Source organism: Micromys minutus (assembly GCF_963924665.1).
Source record: "Micromys minutus genome assembly, chromosome: 13".
Classification (NCBI taxonomy): Eukaryota; Metazoa; Chordata; class Mammalia; order Rodentia; family Muridae; genus Micromys; species Micromys minutus.
The window spans coordinates 51,982,089-51,999,744 of record NC_137982.1 but is presented as its reverse complement, the minus strand read 5'-3'; the positions used below and the strand labels follow the sequence as shown (position 1 = coordinate 51,999,744).

Here is a 17,656-nt window from a genome sequence, read left to right as displayed (position 1 = left end):
TGAGCATTTTGCAGAGGAGCAACTTCTGGCCCCAAGGACACATTTGCCCGGCTCATTAGATTTTAGGGGATAATCTACACAGAGGCAATTGTACATATCACTATGTAAATGTCCTCTTGAAATTTTCCTAAATCATTTCACAATGCAATTAAAAAGTATCTTTGCCTCGTAAGTTTGATGTGATGCATTCGTTGATGCTTCAGGCAAAGTTACATGGATAACAGTATCAAATTGGACTCAATCCAGGGACCCTTGTTACATAGTGTTTGACTAAACTTCTAAAAATGGAAGCACAAGTAATGTCTGGAGACTAGAAATGTATAGCTAGTTTATGAACAGTTTGTCAAGGATCCCGGTGCTCAGCTAAAAGTCCTTGTAGGTGTTGTGGCACCACATGTACTTCTAAGTAGAGAAACAACAAACAAACGCATATCGTTATGAGGATGATTTGCAAATTCAACCATAGCAGTGTTGGGTTTTTTTTTTTTTTCTTTTTGGAAATATTCTCATGTTTAGGGGACCTTTATAAAACGTATAAGATTGCAACGTATAAGATTGCAACGTATTAGGAAAAAAATTCGAACAGTTAACAAGGCAAGACCTAGGTAACTTTTCATTTTCTTTAAAAGGGAATGCAAACATTTTTAGTAGGAGCATTATTTTTGAAGTAGTTATTTTTATAAAAATCCTATTGCATTCTCTCTCTCTCTCTCTCTCTCTCTCTCTCTCTCTCTCCCTCTCTCTCTCTCTGTGTGTGTGTGTGTGCGTGTGTGTGTGTGTGTGTGTGTGTGTGTGTGTGTGTGTGTATTTCTCTCTGTGTGTGCATTTCTCTCTTTATATTTCTCTGTGTGTGTGTTTCTCTCTCTCTCTGTCATGTGACATGCATGATTGTGGTCAGAAGGCAACCTTAGGGGTTGGTTTTTTCCCCCGTCTACCTTTTTGTGGGTTCCAAGCATTGGACTCAGCCCCTTTGCTTGCTGAGTCATCTTGTCAAGCATGGAGTGGTCCTCTTCAAAGTGTCTACAGACACGGTTCATGTCCGTTGTTTGCTGGACTGAGCTCCTACAGAAATCTGCTGAAAGTCACTTGTGTGTGTGGTGCAAAGGAAGGACAACGCTGTGCGTGGCCCTCAGACATTGCCATTACCACAGGACAGAAACAGTTACTACGGTGACTGTCTTCAGGACAGATGCTTCCTTCTATGAAAGCTGGCAGGTGGGGACTGCTGGCGCTCATGCATGGGTTCAATTAAACAAAATTAATTTTGATTGGAAAATCCAAGGGGCTGGAAGGATGGTTTATCAGGCAAAGGCTCCAGCTGCCAGGCCTCAGGACTTGAGTTTGATCTCAGGTAGAAAGAGACTCCTGCAAGTTTTCCTTTGACCCACATTCACAAATTGTGGCATGTGTGCGCTCCCACAACACACATATGCATGCATACGTATACATGAAACAAAAAATTGTAAGTAAAAATGTAAAAAAGTGGGACTACAGAGACGGCTCCACACTAAGAGCGCTGGGTGCTTTTCCAGAGGACCCAGGTTTGACCCTCTCCATCTACACGGCAGCTCACAACCATTCATTTCTGCTCCAGAGGATCCAGCACCCCCAGAAGCACTGTGCAGGAATGGCGCACAGACCGACATGCAGGCAGAATACCCATGCGGATAAAATAAGGGATAGAATAGCAAATGGTCACCGCAGAAGTCTGCTGCTTTATTGGTCCCCATACTAACACAAGATCATGTTTATGAAAACAAAACAACAAGAAATTAGCTCGCTTTCTCTAATTCGTGGGGAAATGTCGTGGATGGCTAACCTTCTATCGGCCTGACGCCGCTCTAGTGCGGAGCCGAGCACACGCGGTCCTCACAGCACTTGACCCTCCAGGCCACCTCTGTGAGCTCTTGTGCACCTCACTCCACCACCCCTGTTTCTGTCCCAGGTGAATATGACCACCCCACACCCCGGCATGTTTTCACTCCCTTCCCCTTGGTATGTGGTAGACACACACACATCCCAACTCTATGGTGAGCTTTATGTGTTCCGCCACTACACCCTTTGAACACAGTTATGTAGTCACATCAAAAAACACACCAAATTACTCTGATCCAATAGGTAGTATATAATTTGCTAGCCCCTATAAGTCAAATGATCTTGTACAATTCCATCCCTTATAAAACATTCATTACAACCTTATTATGAAGGGATGCGTCGAGAGAAACATATACATCTGCCTCCATCTTTGTTCCTCCCTCAATCTCCCCTCCTCTCCTCCTCTTCTGTTTTCTTAGCCTTTTCCCCGCCTACCTCTCCACTGTCCAATCACATATCACCTTATCATCAACCCACAGGGAAACCCTTATTATTTATATTCCAGGGAAGCTTTCTTAGAGGTATTAACTTGAAGAAACCTTTACTAATCAAATATCTTCTAGTGGTTGCTGGTTGCATGTGTATATGTGTGTGTGTGCGTGCATGTGTGTGTGTGTGTTTTGTCCACTATTGTCATCCAGGAAGCATGGCAGCATACAAGGAGACATGGTGTTGGAGAAAGAATTCTACATCTTGATCTGAAGGAAGCCAGGAGGAAACTGTGAGCCACTCTTGGCATAGTTTGAGCATACAAGGTCTCAAAACCCTCCGCCTCGGTGACACATTCCTCCAACACGGCCACACCTACTCCCATGTGGTCACACTGACTAATGGTTCTTCTCCCTATGGCCAAGCGTTCAAACACACGAGTCTGCAGGGGCTCTTCCTTTTCAAAATACCAGATAAGCATATATATTATAACTGAGGTACATCCCCAACTCCAGTGTCTCAACTAAGTGATTTTGGCAGTATATTGTTTCCATGGGCGGCTTAAAAACATACTCTTAAAGACGTGAACTTATCTACAAATGAAAGATTGAGAGATAATCAGCTTTCATGATATACATCTATACTAGGTAAATGCGTCCAGGTTACCACTCACAAACTCCTTTTATGGTTTAGTTTACTATTACTACTTTTTAACTTTTAAAATTAGCATATAATCACACCACTTCCCCTTTCCTCTTCTCCCTCCAGCCCTTCTCATATACTTGTATAATGTCTTTATTTCTCAAATTCACAGCCTCTTCCTTTCACTGTTGTCATGTATGTGTATATGTATACATATATATGACATGTATACCATCACACCCACATACATGTATTCCTAGATAGAACCAACTTGCTCAGTCTGTAAATGTTTCTTATATGCATATTTTGTCAGTGTGTTTGCAGATATTTTTAATATACGGGATTTACATTTACAAAAGATGTAGTTTGTCTCCAACAAGCACAGGAGTGCCATTTCATGTGGTGGCAGCTGTTTAGCCAGTGGAAGGGGCTCACTGGCATATGGCCCTCCCAGATTATCTCTCCGTGGAGAAATGCCATTCGATCTATAAAACGTGGACATACAGCAAGTGATCTTCCGCAGGGCAGCACTAGTTACTGCGTGCCTCGAAGTGAGCTCAAATCTTCCTTCTGAAAGCACTAAGTGCCTCTCATTCAGGTCCTGGTTGCCTCCAGCAGGATGATGAGCAAGCAGTGTTACCTCAGTGTCTGGGTGGGAGAGATTGGGAGGTTACTGCTGCGGAGGAACAGGCCGTGTAGCTAGAAGGAACAGCAGGATAGTTCCAGGAGAACAAGATCAGACACAGAGATCTCTCACCAGCAAGATCATACGAAGTCTCTTAAAGCACACGGGTGAATGTAGAACAGTTACTTACTGTTTCATGTCTTTCAGAACGTTGCAAATGTAAACCTGTCAGAGCTACACAGAAGACCTATTTCAGGAACAATTACAACTACGGTAAGGATACCGTTACCTTCTACTCCTAGACTCCTGCATGGTGGGAGACCTGTGTGCGTGTGCATGTGTGTGTGTTTGTGTGTATATTACATGCACACGCTGACATGCACATTGATGAGGAGGTAGTTTAAAAGTAAGGCTTAAAAACAAAGAAGGGGGGCTGGAGAGATGGCTCAGTGGTTAAGAGCACTGACTGCTCTTCCAAAGGTCCTGAGTTCAATTCCCAGCAACCACATGGTGGCTCACAACCATCTATAATGGGATTGGATGCCCTTGTCTGGTGTGTCTGAAGACAGCTACAGTGTACTTATAATAAATAAATAAATAAATAAATAAATAAATCTTTAAAAAATAATGATAAATAAATAAAATAAAATAAATCTTTAAAAAAAAAAAAAAAACAAAGAAGGACACCTGCAAGTGCTGTTTCTAGTTTCAGCTAACTAAAATGCATCATGGTGGCAAAAGTTTTCTCAAATGTGTGATTGTGAGAGCATCAGCTTCTTTCTTTACTTATTTATTTAAACCAGAGCACTGAGTACCCAGAGACCAGTTTCAAAGCGGAAGTTCTTGTCTCTGGGTTGGTACCTGGATTCCATCCGTGTTCCAGGAGAATGATCCAAAGGACTCTGGGAAATAGTACTTTATAGTTCCTGCTTTGCTATTTAACTTGACCAAATGCAGCATTCTCCTAAGCTAAATGCTAACTGAAGAGCCTCCTCTGCAGCTAGAGCTGACTGGTTTAATGGGAGGATGCTGGCTCTCCCAGGGACGTTTTCCAGAGTTTCCCACCTATTACCTCAGCCCATGTTTTCAGCTGCTCAGGAGCGCCCCTCTGATGATTACTGAGCCATGGCTGTCCCTTCTTTCATTATGTATGATGCACTTTTGGGTGAATGGCGGTCACCGTATGTACACAAGAATCACTCGCTCCCGCTCCTCTGTGGTAGGACAGGTCTGCTCGGTGTTACTGTTTCCCATTGGTTGGTTGGTTAGTTTGTCTTTTTACGATAATTGTTTTTCAAGTAGAGACTGCATATTCCTTATCCAAAATGCTAGGGACCAGAAGTATTTGGGATTGTAGACTACCATTTTGTATTTTGGAGTATTTGTGGATATGTGGGAATATTCTTGGAAATATTCTCGGGAATGGGACTCCAGGTGAAGCATGAAATTTGTGTTTTACCGACAGCTCCTGGAAGTGACTACAGGTGTGTCTTTAATCTGACCTGGGACCTGTCACACCAAGTTCAGTGGAATTTTCTGTTTGTTGTGTTGGATTTGGCAGTAGGAATCTTGGCCTGTCAGTGAGACCGACAGGGTCACGCCTCTCTCTGATCCTGAGTTAATGACGTAATGTGGATTAGAGGCTTCCAAAGTTAACGATGCTATGGAAATGAGAATTTTGTTTCTATGTGCCATTATTTTAGAAGACAAGGGCATGAAATATCGATTTAGCGCAACTTCTAGAACAGCCGTTCTCAACCTGTGGGTCACCACCGACTGGGAGCAAATAATCCTTTCACAGGGGGTTGTTTTTAAAGACCACCGGAAAACACCAATATTTACATTATAATTCATAACAGCAAAATTAGTTATGAGTGAGCAATGAAAATAATTTATACTAGAGGATCATGGCAGCATGAAGAACTGTATTCAAAGATCCCAACATTGGGAAGGTTGAGAACCGCTGTTCTAGAATTTGGGGTCTTAGTAGAGAAGGGGGCATGACCAGGTCAGTAATGCTTAGAAAAGCAATTTGTTAACGATCATAAAGAAGCTATTGGGAGTGGGGGTAGGTGAGTCTCGATACAATTTCTTTCCCAAATTTTTCTTCGGTGGTGTATGTTTTTATTTTTTGCTTATAACTTATTTGTTTTGAGTCAGGGACTTGGCACTTCCAAGACTAGCCTAGAGCGTGCTCTGTAGCCCAAGCTGCTCCTAAACTTGTAACTTCAGCCTCTCCAGCTCTAGAGTTATAGGCTATCAGATTGGCTGAGTGCTTATCTTAAGCAGGATCTTAGCCACTCTTGGTTAGTGAGGGACAGATAGACATCCCAGGGAGGGAAAAATGTCCCATGCGTGTGTGTCATTCCCAATCCCCTAATTCCCCCATCCCTGGGCTGAAGAGTTTAGTTTATCTACGAATCAAATGTCTGACTTCCCCTTCTGCAAACTGCCAGGACTTCGAGGGGCAGGGGAGAGGGGACGGGTGGAGAGGAAGAGGTCTTCCATTGCAAAAGGCTAGCTTTTTAAGATTTAGAAAGGCTATGTGAACTTAAAAATATAATTTTGGTAAAAAGCAAAACCATAATTTCATACCGGGGGTCTGCCAGTGTTTGTGGAGGGCTTGCCTGGCATTCATGGAACTCTGGATTACATCATCAGCATCACGTAAAATTGGTTGTGTTGTTCAATGTTATTCTTTGCTATGTAGCAAATTGGAGGCCAGCAGCCTGGGGTGCATGAGAGCTTGTCTCCAAACAAACAGCAGCAACCACCGCTACCATACACATACACACACACACACACACACACACACACACACACACACACACACACCACTAACAATAAAAATTTATTTCAAAGAGTTTTTTTTTTTATCTTTACTTACTACTTTTAACTTTGCCCAGCCTTCTTGTTGGCACAGGGCTGGCAGTACTCTTAAAAGTTATAATATTAATCCTTACAAACGGTCAGGAAGAGCTTTTAGAGAAGGTAGCCGAGTATTGTAACGGAAGATGGAATGTGGATCTCAACTGATAAAAAGGAGGAGCTTTGGATGGCACTCTCATAGTCTTTCCCAGCACTTGGGAATAAGGCCCTGAGAATCAAGAGTTCAAGGCCAGATAAGTGCATTGTAAGTGCATGGTCAGGCTAGGTTTCCCCAAACACTACTGAAAAAAGGAAAAAAAAAAAAGTAAAAAGGGGGAGGGGGAGGAAATATTCTCTTTGTCATAGTCAGACACAAACTAGGCTTACCCATAATTTAAAGATTATATTTTGGGGAGGACTTACAGATTTGTAGGAGAAAACAGCCCCTCTGTTGCCTGGCTAGAAGGTAAACTAATGGAAGAAAAATATTTTTGTTCCAAAATAAATTGATTTTCACTGTATTTATTTGCATGTATCTATTGAGAAAACAAGGTACAGGCAGGAACAATTTCTAATTCATATGAAACCTCTGCCTCATTCTTGACCAGTTCAGTTTTTAAAAAAAGTGAGTTTTAGCAAAATTACTTGAATAATAAAGTAGGTGTTGTAGAGAGGTATTTTTTTTGGAAGAGGTACATGTGCTAAAAATTCCTAATGAAAATAGTAGATGCACCAGGTAAATAAATCACTCGCTTGAGAACATTTGCACAGTTCCCTAATCACTAGTGGCTGGTGGGTACTGGGAAGTACATTCATTTAAGCCAGGACACACACAAATATGTCTGTCTGCTAGCTGGCCTTCGGAACTCACTGTCTGGAGGGAAAAATGTTATCTCTTGTCAAAATACAAGGTCTCGGGAGCAGGAAAGGACAGGAACCCTACGTGCCAACCAAGCCAGGCAGAACCAGCTGGGCAGCTAGACTTTGTATGCAGCAAACTCTCAAACTTGCAACAAATTCTCTGAAGACTGAAATACTCGTGAATAAAAATAAGGCTTTATTCTAAAGATTTACAAAATCCGGTAACTGAGTCTCTGTCGTGTAGATTGCCATACCCGTAGACCATTAAGTTACTATGAGAAAGTTAGAGCGATGGGGGAAATGAATTGCCAGCCATTTTCTGTTTTGGTGGAGGGATTTGTATCAATCCTATATAATCCTGAACACCTAAGATACCTGGGAGGATCTGCAAGTGGGAGTTCCTACGTTCCTACCCTCAGAGTTTTCCCAAAGTGGACTCTTGGATACACCGTGTCTCCTCTGTGGACATGGTATTAATATGACAGAGCTTCCTGAGAAATTGTTAGCTTTTTGTTATTAAATAACATGTTCTTGCCTTTCTTTCTTAAAAAAAAAAAAAAAAAAAAAAAAAACAAAACCAAAAACTTTCCTGTAAAAAAGAAAAAAAAATGCTTACTTACCAGAAGTAGATATGCGCACAGCGTGGCTCTTCAAAAAGAGACACAGGAGAACAGAAGAGCTTCTAGGTTCTGAGTCGGGTCGTTTGACTTTGCGATGGAGGACAGTTTGTCTTTGTGTTGAAAAGTGAAGCTGATGCCCGTGGGAGCCCAGGGATCACTACTTGTCTTGGGAGTGGGGGAGGGGGACGGATGCAATCGAAGGCTGGAATCTTGTTCACCACCCAGTAGGGACAGGGACTAGCAGAGTGCAGGGCAGAGGGAGGAGACAGGGTGTACCTGACAACATTGTTCAGTAAGAAAGCCCAGTGAGGAGATACAAATCATAACACTGGTGTGAAGGAGGGACAGTGACACTGTGGATGAGGTAGGTGAATGACGGAGGAGTTGGTTTGGGTACACTAGTGAGCAAGACCCGGTCGGTGGCAGCCGGGAAGAGTGTCAGCCTCTGATCAGTTGAAGAATCCTGATGAAGAATCAAAGCATCGAGTTGAGTCTAAGCCTTTACATGGGGTAAGATTAAAGTTTTGGCAGCAATTGGTGCTGCGTGCACGCGTGTGTACACATCCAAAGTGAAGCCATGTAGGGGAATTATAGCAGATTAATCAACTGATTACCTAAGTGGGTCCCTTAAAATCAAACATGAGTGTACACACTCGATATATAATCACCAATGAATGCAGACACGGATACATACACACATTGGCAGGAAATCAGGGCTGAGCATGAAGAAGGCCAGTATGGAGTTTAGTTTCTCTAAAGACAAATGTCTGCATGATGTTTTCTTCTAACCACTGAGCATGAACAGTCTACCTACTGTGTGTCGTCACATAAATCAAAGTTACTTTCTTTAATCCAGTCATCCGGGCTAAAGTTAAAGAGGTAAAGATGAAATGTCATGACGTAACCGCCGTCGTGGAGGTGAAGGAAATTCTAAAGGCATCGCTGGTGAACATTCCAAGGGATACTGTCAATCTTTACACCACCTCTGGCTGCCTCTGCCCACCACTTAATGTTAACGAGGAGTATGTCATCATGGGTTATGAAGATGAGGAACGCTCCAGGTAACTTTCCCTGAAGGATGCTGGGGGGGTTGTTTGTTTTCCTAGCCAGTACATTTCCTTTTACACATCTTGCTGAGCTTTTCTTGTCTTAGGCTCTTTCTACTTTCTTGGGAACGGTGGCTATTCATTTTAATTTTATATATTGGATAGAAAAAGAATATGAGCATGGCTTGTGGGTATACATTTTTTTCTGGAAAGAGGAATCAGGTTTATTTGTTTTCGAAAGGAACCCATGATTCCTTAATGGTTAAGGTTCTTCCCAGCCTCCTGCCTTCCCAGTTCTAGGATAAACATATTTACTTGTTCTGCCACCAGGTCCTTGAATTTATCAATTACATGCTTTGGTTTTTCAAAAGTGGTCATTTTAAGTTTTCAAAATGCAGGTTACTCTTGGTCGAAGGCTCCATAGCTGAGAAGTGGAAGGATCGGCTCGGTAAGAAAGTCAAGGTGAGCTTGGATTTCACCTGCAAAGTAGTTCTGGGGCTGGGACTTAGCTCTGTGGTGGAATGCTTACCTAGCAACCACGTTCTAGGTTCAGAAGAAAAATTCTGTCTGGTGATATAATCCATAGAAAACCATCTCTTATACAAATTAGTTTCCTTCAACTACATGAGAATATTAAGACCTTACACACACACACACACACACACATGCATATATATAAACACACATATACACATACATGAATATCCTGAGAACTGAAATTATCTTTAATGTCTATTCATTTATGGAATAAATTTTCTCTACATGTATCAAAGCTCTAACTATGGTTGCCTTAACTTCTTGGGAAACCGCCTCTAGCTATCCAGCCATGACAGGCTGGCTTCTGGCTAGTATTCGAGCATCAGCCTATTGCTCTGTCAGTAGGGCATCGCTTCCATCTAGTTCAGTAGAAGTCACACAGGGCTGTTCTGCCACCCACATCATACATCATTCCAGGCAGAAAGAAGCGCGAAGGTCAGCATAGGTTTTCAAGAACTCCATCCAGAGACTTTATCATGGAACTTTTGATCCGAACGTATCTATCTCCAGTTGGGAAAGAAGGGGATAGGGGGCTTTATTTCTTCTAAACAAATTGCTCTTCTCTGGGGGGGGGGGGGAACTAGTGCTGAACAGAAAAATACCATGGTATCCAATTCACAGACATGAGCTCTATCAATGAGATGTTGCCACCGTCATAAATGTAGGAGAGATCTTACCCAACTGAGTGCTTAAAACAGTGATGTGGCTTTAATATATTAAGATCATAGACTGTATGTATGTATGAATGCATGCAAGTATGTATGTGTTTCAAGCAGTGCGTACTCAGTAGAAAAGGTTTTGCATTTCTTCTTACACTAGCACATCTTCCTCAAAGAGAAGAATGAGTGGGAACATGCAGAAGAGGCGGGAGAGTCTCCTGGGGTGTGCAGGGATGGTTTTCTTCTTTTCCGTTGTTGCTGTTCACATCTCTTGCCAATTGACCTGGTGTTGAATTATTAGTGAAGTGGCTCTTCTTCAGAATACTGGGGTGTCCTTTCACACTTTCCAGTCTGTTTGCTGCTCCCCAGTGCAGAGCAGGACGCTGTCCCCGGTTCCTACCAGTGGGAAGAACTTCAGCACCTCTGCTGCTGTGTGTTGTAAGCCTTGCCGGTTGTGTTTCCGCTGGGACGCGCGGCTTGTCCTGTTTTGTGGCATGGTGAATTTATTTCCTTCAGGCAAACCATAGTTTTTATGAGATTATTGGTGTTTTCAGATTGAATTTAAGCACACTAATGGGAAACAGTGAACCAGTGACCTGGATAATTGTCTTTGTTGTATTGAGACACTGCCTTGCTATGCGGCTCTGGCTGGACTGGTGCCGATGACGTAGCACAGGCTGGGCTTGTACTTCCAACGGAGCACAGGCTGGCCTCAAACTCTCCTGTACTGGTGTTTTTACTGCAGTGATGGATCGCTGCTCCCAGTTCTCAGGTTCCTCTTTTTAAAATAAGACTCTTAATTTTTTTATTTCATATATATGAGTATTGTCTGTGTGTATGTCTATGCATAAGTGTCTCATACCCCAGAATCCCAGAAGAGGGTGTGGGACCCTAGGAACTGGAGTTATAAACGTGTGTGAGCTGTCACTTTGGTGTTGGGAACCTCAGGTTCTCTGAAAGATCAGCAAGTGGGTTTTTGTTTGTTTGTTTGTTGGTTGGTTGGTTGCTTTTAGACATTTCTCTGTGTAGCCCTGGCTGTCCCAGAACTCACTCGGTAGACCAAGCTGTCCTCAAACTCTGTGTAAGAGATCTGCTTGCCTCTGCCTCCTCTGGGACTGAAGGTATGCCGCTGCTGGCATTGCTCCACCGGGCTCCAGCCAGGTCTTAACCACTGAGCTATCTCTCCGGACCTAGTGGGTCAATTTTTAATTCATGTTTATACTCTGAGCCAGAAATCTGGGAAGAAAATCTGTTCTGGTTGGAATTAACTTACTATAGCTTTTCAGCTAACTGAGGAATGTTTAAAAGACTCTTAAGGAAGACATTTTTCAAATTTATTCAAAGTTACTTTTTATAGCTGATCTTTGAGTAGAAGGCCAGTTAAAAAAAGAGCTTTTAACCATTCTCCTATGTAAATGAGTGTTCATCTGTGTTCCGCAACAGCCAACTGTTCAAGATATTTTTGAATTACCTCGGAGAGATTTAAGAATCAGATTATTTTTAAAACATGAAAACAATATTATTGGGCAATAAAGCCAGCTAATATGAAGTTATACTTTAACAGAAAAACTAGTAACAACTACAAATGTGCTCTTGACTTTGTAATTCTCCAATCTTCAAAATAATCCCATTATGAGTTATTAATCACAATATAGGAACAATAAAAATGCCGATTAAGTTCAAAACCTTTGTACGGTTAAGGGAGTTAAACTCGGGCATCTGACATTAGCTTCTTTGATACTTAAGGTGAGGTCACGGAAGCAGTAGCCCATGGATCACCCGAAGCCTCACCGGTGGAAATCAAGGACCCCATTCTGAGCTGATTAATAGGAAGCTGTTCTCAGCACGGTCCTCTGATGGTTTCTATGTTCACTGAAGTTTGTCGAGCACAAATGCTCTTATCCCTTCATACGCTTTTACCATGTAACCTCCATCACAAGCAGTATTGAAATCATTCATATGAAATACAAGTAAATGTGACTTTTCTTATTTTTTTTTAAAAATGCATGTAACAACAACAACAACAATAAAAACTAAAACCCACAACACATGCATTATAAAACTCGTGGCAGGGCAGGGCTTTGGTTCAACTGGTAAATACTAGAAAGATATTTTAGAAACACCATTTTTCCTTTATGTTTTCACTATTTAAATCAGCTAACTTTGTGTATGTGTGTGTGTGTGTGTGTGTGTGTGTGTGTACATATTCATACATATGCACTTGTGCATATGGAAGTCACTGTTAGGGGTTGTCTTAGTCATGGTTTCTATTCCTGCACAAACATCATGACCAAGAAGCAAGTTGGGGAGGAAAGGGTTTATTCAGCTTACACTTCCACATTGCTGTTCATCACCAAAGGAAGTCAGGACTGGAACCCAAGCAGGTCAGGAAGCAGGAGCTGATGCAGAGGCCATGGAGGGGTGTTACCTACTGGCTGCTTCCCCTGGCTTGCTCAGCCTGCTTTCTTATAGAACCCAGGTCTACCAGCCCAGGGATGGCTCCACCCACAATGGGCTGTGCCAGGGATGGCTCCACCCACAATGGGCTGGGCCAGGGATGGCTCCACCCACAATGGGCTGGGCCCTCCCCCCTTGATCACTAGTTGAGAAAATGCCTTACAGCTGGATCTCATGGAGACATTTCCTCAACTGAGGCTCCTTCCTCTGTGATCACTCCAGCTTGTGTCAAGTTGACACAAAACCAGCCAGTACAGAGGTCTTCCTCAACTGCTTTCTACCTCACTTTTCCAGACATGGTCTTTCCCTGAAACTGAAGCTCACAGATAAATTACTGACTACAGAATTCCAGGGACCTGTCCATCTCTGCTCCTTGGCTTGCTGCTCTCTTTGCACTGAGACTGTAGATGTAGACCAGTACTTGGCTTTTACCCAGATGCCTGGTACCAAACACTGGGTTCTTGGGCATGTGCCATCTCCCCAACCACTCAACTAGTTTTTAAAAGATTGTGTTGCTTTACTCTTAAGAAAATGATGAGAAATGTCCCTTCTTTCAAACTGTCGTCCTAAACCTTCCACCTGAGTATAAATTGGGAAAGTACAGATACTGCTGACTCTTGTGTCTTTATAGACATGGGACTTTTAGCTCTACGTTGTGGTACAATGGCATCCTTGAACATCTTATAGACCGTCTCTGCTGTGGTTTTTGAAATCAAAGCATTGTGTTTAGACAGCACCATTGTAATCCCTGGATAGAGATTTTGTACTAACGTAGCAAAACACATTAGAGATCTGACTCTGGGCTCTTCCCTCGGTTGATAGTGTCACAGGAGTGAAACCCCGTATGCTGTGTCCCTGTAACTGTTCTCTCTTTTACGTTCCACAGCGCTGGGATATGAAACTCCGTCATCCTGGACTGGGTAAAACTGATGCTGGCGATTCCACTCAGAATCAGAAGTCTGGCAGGAACGCTAATCCCCGGCCAGTGCGCAGCTAAATCCAGAGACGTAAAAAGCCACACCCACGGACGCCCTTCTGAGACTGGCGCTGCTGGACTAGCAAGGGAAAACCCGCACGGTTGCACTGGCGACCTATTGTTTACCACAGATACCGGGACGACTGACGTTACTTCCGGTTCCTTTTCTCCTGCTTCTTAATGGCCTGGGGTTAGATCCTGCAATCTGTTATATATTGTTTCACCAATCACGTGGAGACCGTTCATTCGCATCCAGAATAATAAATTAAATACGTTGATGCTAGCTAAGCTCTCTGTAACGGAGTCCCCGGGTTTTAATTTGGTGTTCTGAACCCCGATTGAGAATGCAGTATTGGCTGTAAAGAGAGAATTCTGGTAGTATCAAGAACCAGATAATGTGAAAATCAGACTCCGATGCGGTACTTGCAGCCCTGTGTTTCTATGCCTTTGGGCATTTCCCTCGTGCTGTGAAAGTTCTAAATGCTTATGTAGAACGGCAGTTTGAAATCAGACACTGGGCAACACCAGGAAACATTTATGAGGAAATGCCACACAGCATGAATTATTTTCAAGATTGGCAGGCAGCAAAATAAATAGTGTTGGGAGCCAGGAGAAGAATATGTTGCCTGGTTAAGGGGCACACTGGAATCAGTAGCCCTCGAACCATTAACAGTGTTCTTCTGGCAAACTTTTAGATTTGTTCATAAATGTATTAATGGACTTTAGAGAAAAGCTTCTAGCTAGACTTCTGTTGTTATCACTATATCTCTGCTTCCTTCTAAATAAAAGTTATGGTTGGAAGCTCTGCTCCCGTCCATTTATAAATACATTTGGCTTGTATTGAGCAGGAATAGCAAGTATTAAAGTATGCACGAGTGTGCACCAGGGTGTTCTTTTAAAGAGACATGTAACCCTATAAAAGACTCTAGTTTACAGTCAGTGAAATGTGCACGTTAGTTTTCTCTTCTTTTGGCTTTGGGCTTACGGTTTTGGTTTTTGGCCTCTACGTCTGTATTTTGGGGGTGGGTGGGTTTAAAAACCATCGCGCAGCCAAGTAGAACTGGATTAGAGTAGATCAGGCTCGTAGGCCGAGACATTATGATTTGAATTTGTGCTGTTTAATGCTCTGTCAAAATGTCGAATAAAAGGAATTATGGTTGTCAGGTGAGACGACAACAACCACAAAAAAATTGTTTTTCTTACTCAAGCTGCACTGAGACCCGCAACAGCCCATGGGGGAACCTTCGCTTCCTTCCTGCAGCGGGGACCTTTATAGCATGTGCCAATCACCTGACAGCCTCGCTCCCTGAAATTTACACACGTCGTCGTAGTAGTAGATCGAGATTCCTAAGCTACAGTGTGCTGAAAATAAACACGCATGAAGCAAACGATACCGTGTTTCCTTCTGTAAGAACAACCACGAAAGGGTGAAATTCATTCCTGAGCGGACTTTTCCAATGTTAGTAATTAAAAACTCATCATCTGAAGTCTTTCTTTTAGAAGCAAAAAACAAAACAAAAACCAAAAACCTTACTTTCCAGTGAGCCCTAAACACCAGTCTTTCCCCCAATTCTAGAACCAGACCCCCATGTTTGCCTATAGGAGCACAGCACAGGTGGGTGTTTATAGGAGCACAGCACAGGTGGGTGTTTGCCTATAGGAGGACAGCACAGGTGGGTGTTTGCCTATAGGAGGACAGCACAGGTGGGCTCTGCAGTGTGGTTGCTTGCACTGTGTTCTCTGAGGCCAGCACAGGGGTGTCGTCTCCTTGGTGTGTTGTTATCCCTTTAAGGTGAATTTGTGTCACTGGGTGTTGAGCAGTGCTGCTCTGGGGATGCTGAGGTAGGGCTGACTGCAGGAGCGTGGGTGGATGCCGGCCTCCAGTCTCTCCCCCAGGGTCTTGGCTTTGGGCTCCCAGGGTGAACACATCCATCCTATTCTGTTTCCTTGGGGCTTCCATAGCAACCCTAAAGAAAGGGCAGGACTCAGTAACAGGAGACTTAAAGGATCTGGAATCCCTAAGGGGCCATCGGTGTTTCCAGGGCACACTTGAAGCTGTTCTAAGTAATGAAAACTTTACTGTTTGTCTATTTCCTTTTTATAGCCCTGAAGATGGAACCAGGCCTTGGAGTTCTGTCTACATTGCCATCTCTACCTACATCAAGCTACACCCTCAGCCAGTGATAAAATAACTTTACATAAATGAAAACCCATACGAAGGTGTTTCGTTTAGGTGAATAGATGGGAAAACACGTTTGTTTCCAGTATAGGAATTTCCCACATAACAGATGTAATTCATACACAGTTGCATTCGGAGATAAAGGGGTCGGTCTCTGAAATCAAGCAGAGTTTTTACTACCTTCATTTCAGTCATCTTGTTTGGTCTTGTTTGTCTCTAGAAGACTTGTCATTTACTTGAACATTTTGAATGGGACAACACCTGTGAACATGGCCATTTTTCAGGTCAGTAGCTGTGACATCTTCACTAACAAACTGTGCCAACATCTTGGAGGGAGGCGTGATTTTATCATGATGGGAAGGTTTCCATGTAGATGGAAAAACCATGTCCACTCCACTGTTGTCATGTTTGTCTCACCAGGTTCTTCATGGTCTGTCCCCTTGAAAGCCCCTAAAAGCCGGCAGTGGTGGTACTCCTTTAATCTGAGCACTGGGTCGGCAGAGGGAGGCAGACCTCTGAGCTTGGGGCTAGCCTGCTCTACAGAATTAGTTCAAAGATACCCAGGGCAACACGTGTTGAAAAGCAAGCAAACAAAACAAAACAAAAAGCCACTACAAATTTAGCATACATGCTTGTTAGACAACCTTGAGGCCTTTAAAGTCAGTTTAGATCTTCTTAAGAGCATGTTGCTCACCTTCAGGATTTTAGTTTTCTTACCCAGCACTACAGGGAGACAGCAGTATGCATGCTGAATGAACCAGAGGGAAAAAACCGAGCAGCAGATGTGTATTCTCTCTTTCGTAGATCCCTGAGTGTGTGAGTGTGTTGTGTGTAGTGTAATCTGACCCAGTGCCATATGGTACACTGAGCATTGGGGGTGGGGGTGGGACAGTCCTGTGTCTTTCCACATCTGGAACCTATTACAAAGTCAAATACAAGAGTTACAATCACTGGGAGTAAATAGCTCTGCTTATTGCCTTCTGCAAGAAATTATTTGCTATTACATTTCAACAGTAAAATGGCTTCTTAAAAAGCATTTTAAGGCTGGTAATTGTTTAGCCCTATGGATTTTTAACGTTTTAATACAGGGAAGGAAAAAAAAAACACTAAGGAAGAAGGTTAAAACCCAGCCCAGACTGTTAGAGTGTGTCACTGAAGTGCAGTCTAGAGAGTTAGAATGTATAGCTCCCAGCAGCATCCAAGTTACCAAGTAACAAAAATAATGTACTCATACCTTTGATGGGAATCTCCTCAGGGTCCTGTCTAGCAGTGACTAGAAGTTATACAAAACACTTACACATGTCCTGTTGGTGCCTTAAACATTTGTGGTGTGGTTCCCACTTCACAGATGAACTGAAGGCTCAGCACTCTGGCCCTGTAAGTGGCAGAGAGGGGCTTTAGAATCTCTCCATCTTATTTCCCAAGTTGTGCATTTCCTGCGGTAATAAAAATGTAAATGTTCCTTAATGTTGTTTTCAACAAGCACAGTGCAAAGCAAGTGGAAGATCGCGGGTGTTGACAGAAAGTCTAATCCATGTTGTCCCAACATTACCCCGAACACTGTGCCTATTCAGGTCACCTCCACACCCCACCCTGAACCTAAAATTTTAGTGGAATTGTTCTAGTCCTGGATAGTCGGGAAAATAAGCCAAGTGATTCTTTTTGAATTGGTAGCTTAAACATACTTGATTTTTGAATTGGGAAATGGTTATTTTTCTGTCTTCCCTTGGATTTGGAACAGTCTGAAGTTCCAAGTCTTGCCAAAGGCTTGGAGGAAGGCTGAAGTCAAGGATGATGGTTGTTACATAGAAAACTCAATGGCTGTTTTCCAAAAGGGAGAGACTGTCCTGTCCCGGGCAGATCATTACCTGGAACAGCCAGG

General features: G+C 42.9%; 1 protein-coding gene across 1 annotated transcript in view; it reads left to right on the top strand.

Annotated features, from left to right (window-relative positions):
* Positions 1 to 14,607, top strand: part of FRZB (frizzled related protein) — a 31,600-nt gene extending 16,993 nt beyond the window's left edge. Inside the window, exons 4-7 of the mRNA XM_080928092.1 lie at positions 3,779 to 3,844; positions 8,777 to 8,981; positions 9,365 to 9,428; positions 13,506 to 14,607. Coding sequence (XP_080784218.1) covers positions 3,779 to 3,844; positions 8,777 to 8,981; positions 9,365 to 9,428; positions 13,506 to 13,616 — 446 coding nt within the window. The 3' untranslated portion in view covers positions 13,617 to 14,607. The remainder of the gene's footprint in view (positions 1 to 3,778; positions 3,845 to 8,776; positions 8,982 to 9,364; positions 9,429 to 13,505) is intronic.
* The last annotated feature ends 3,049 nt before the right edge of the window (positions 14,608 to 17,656 follow it).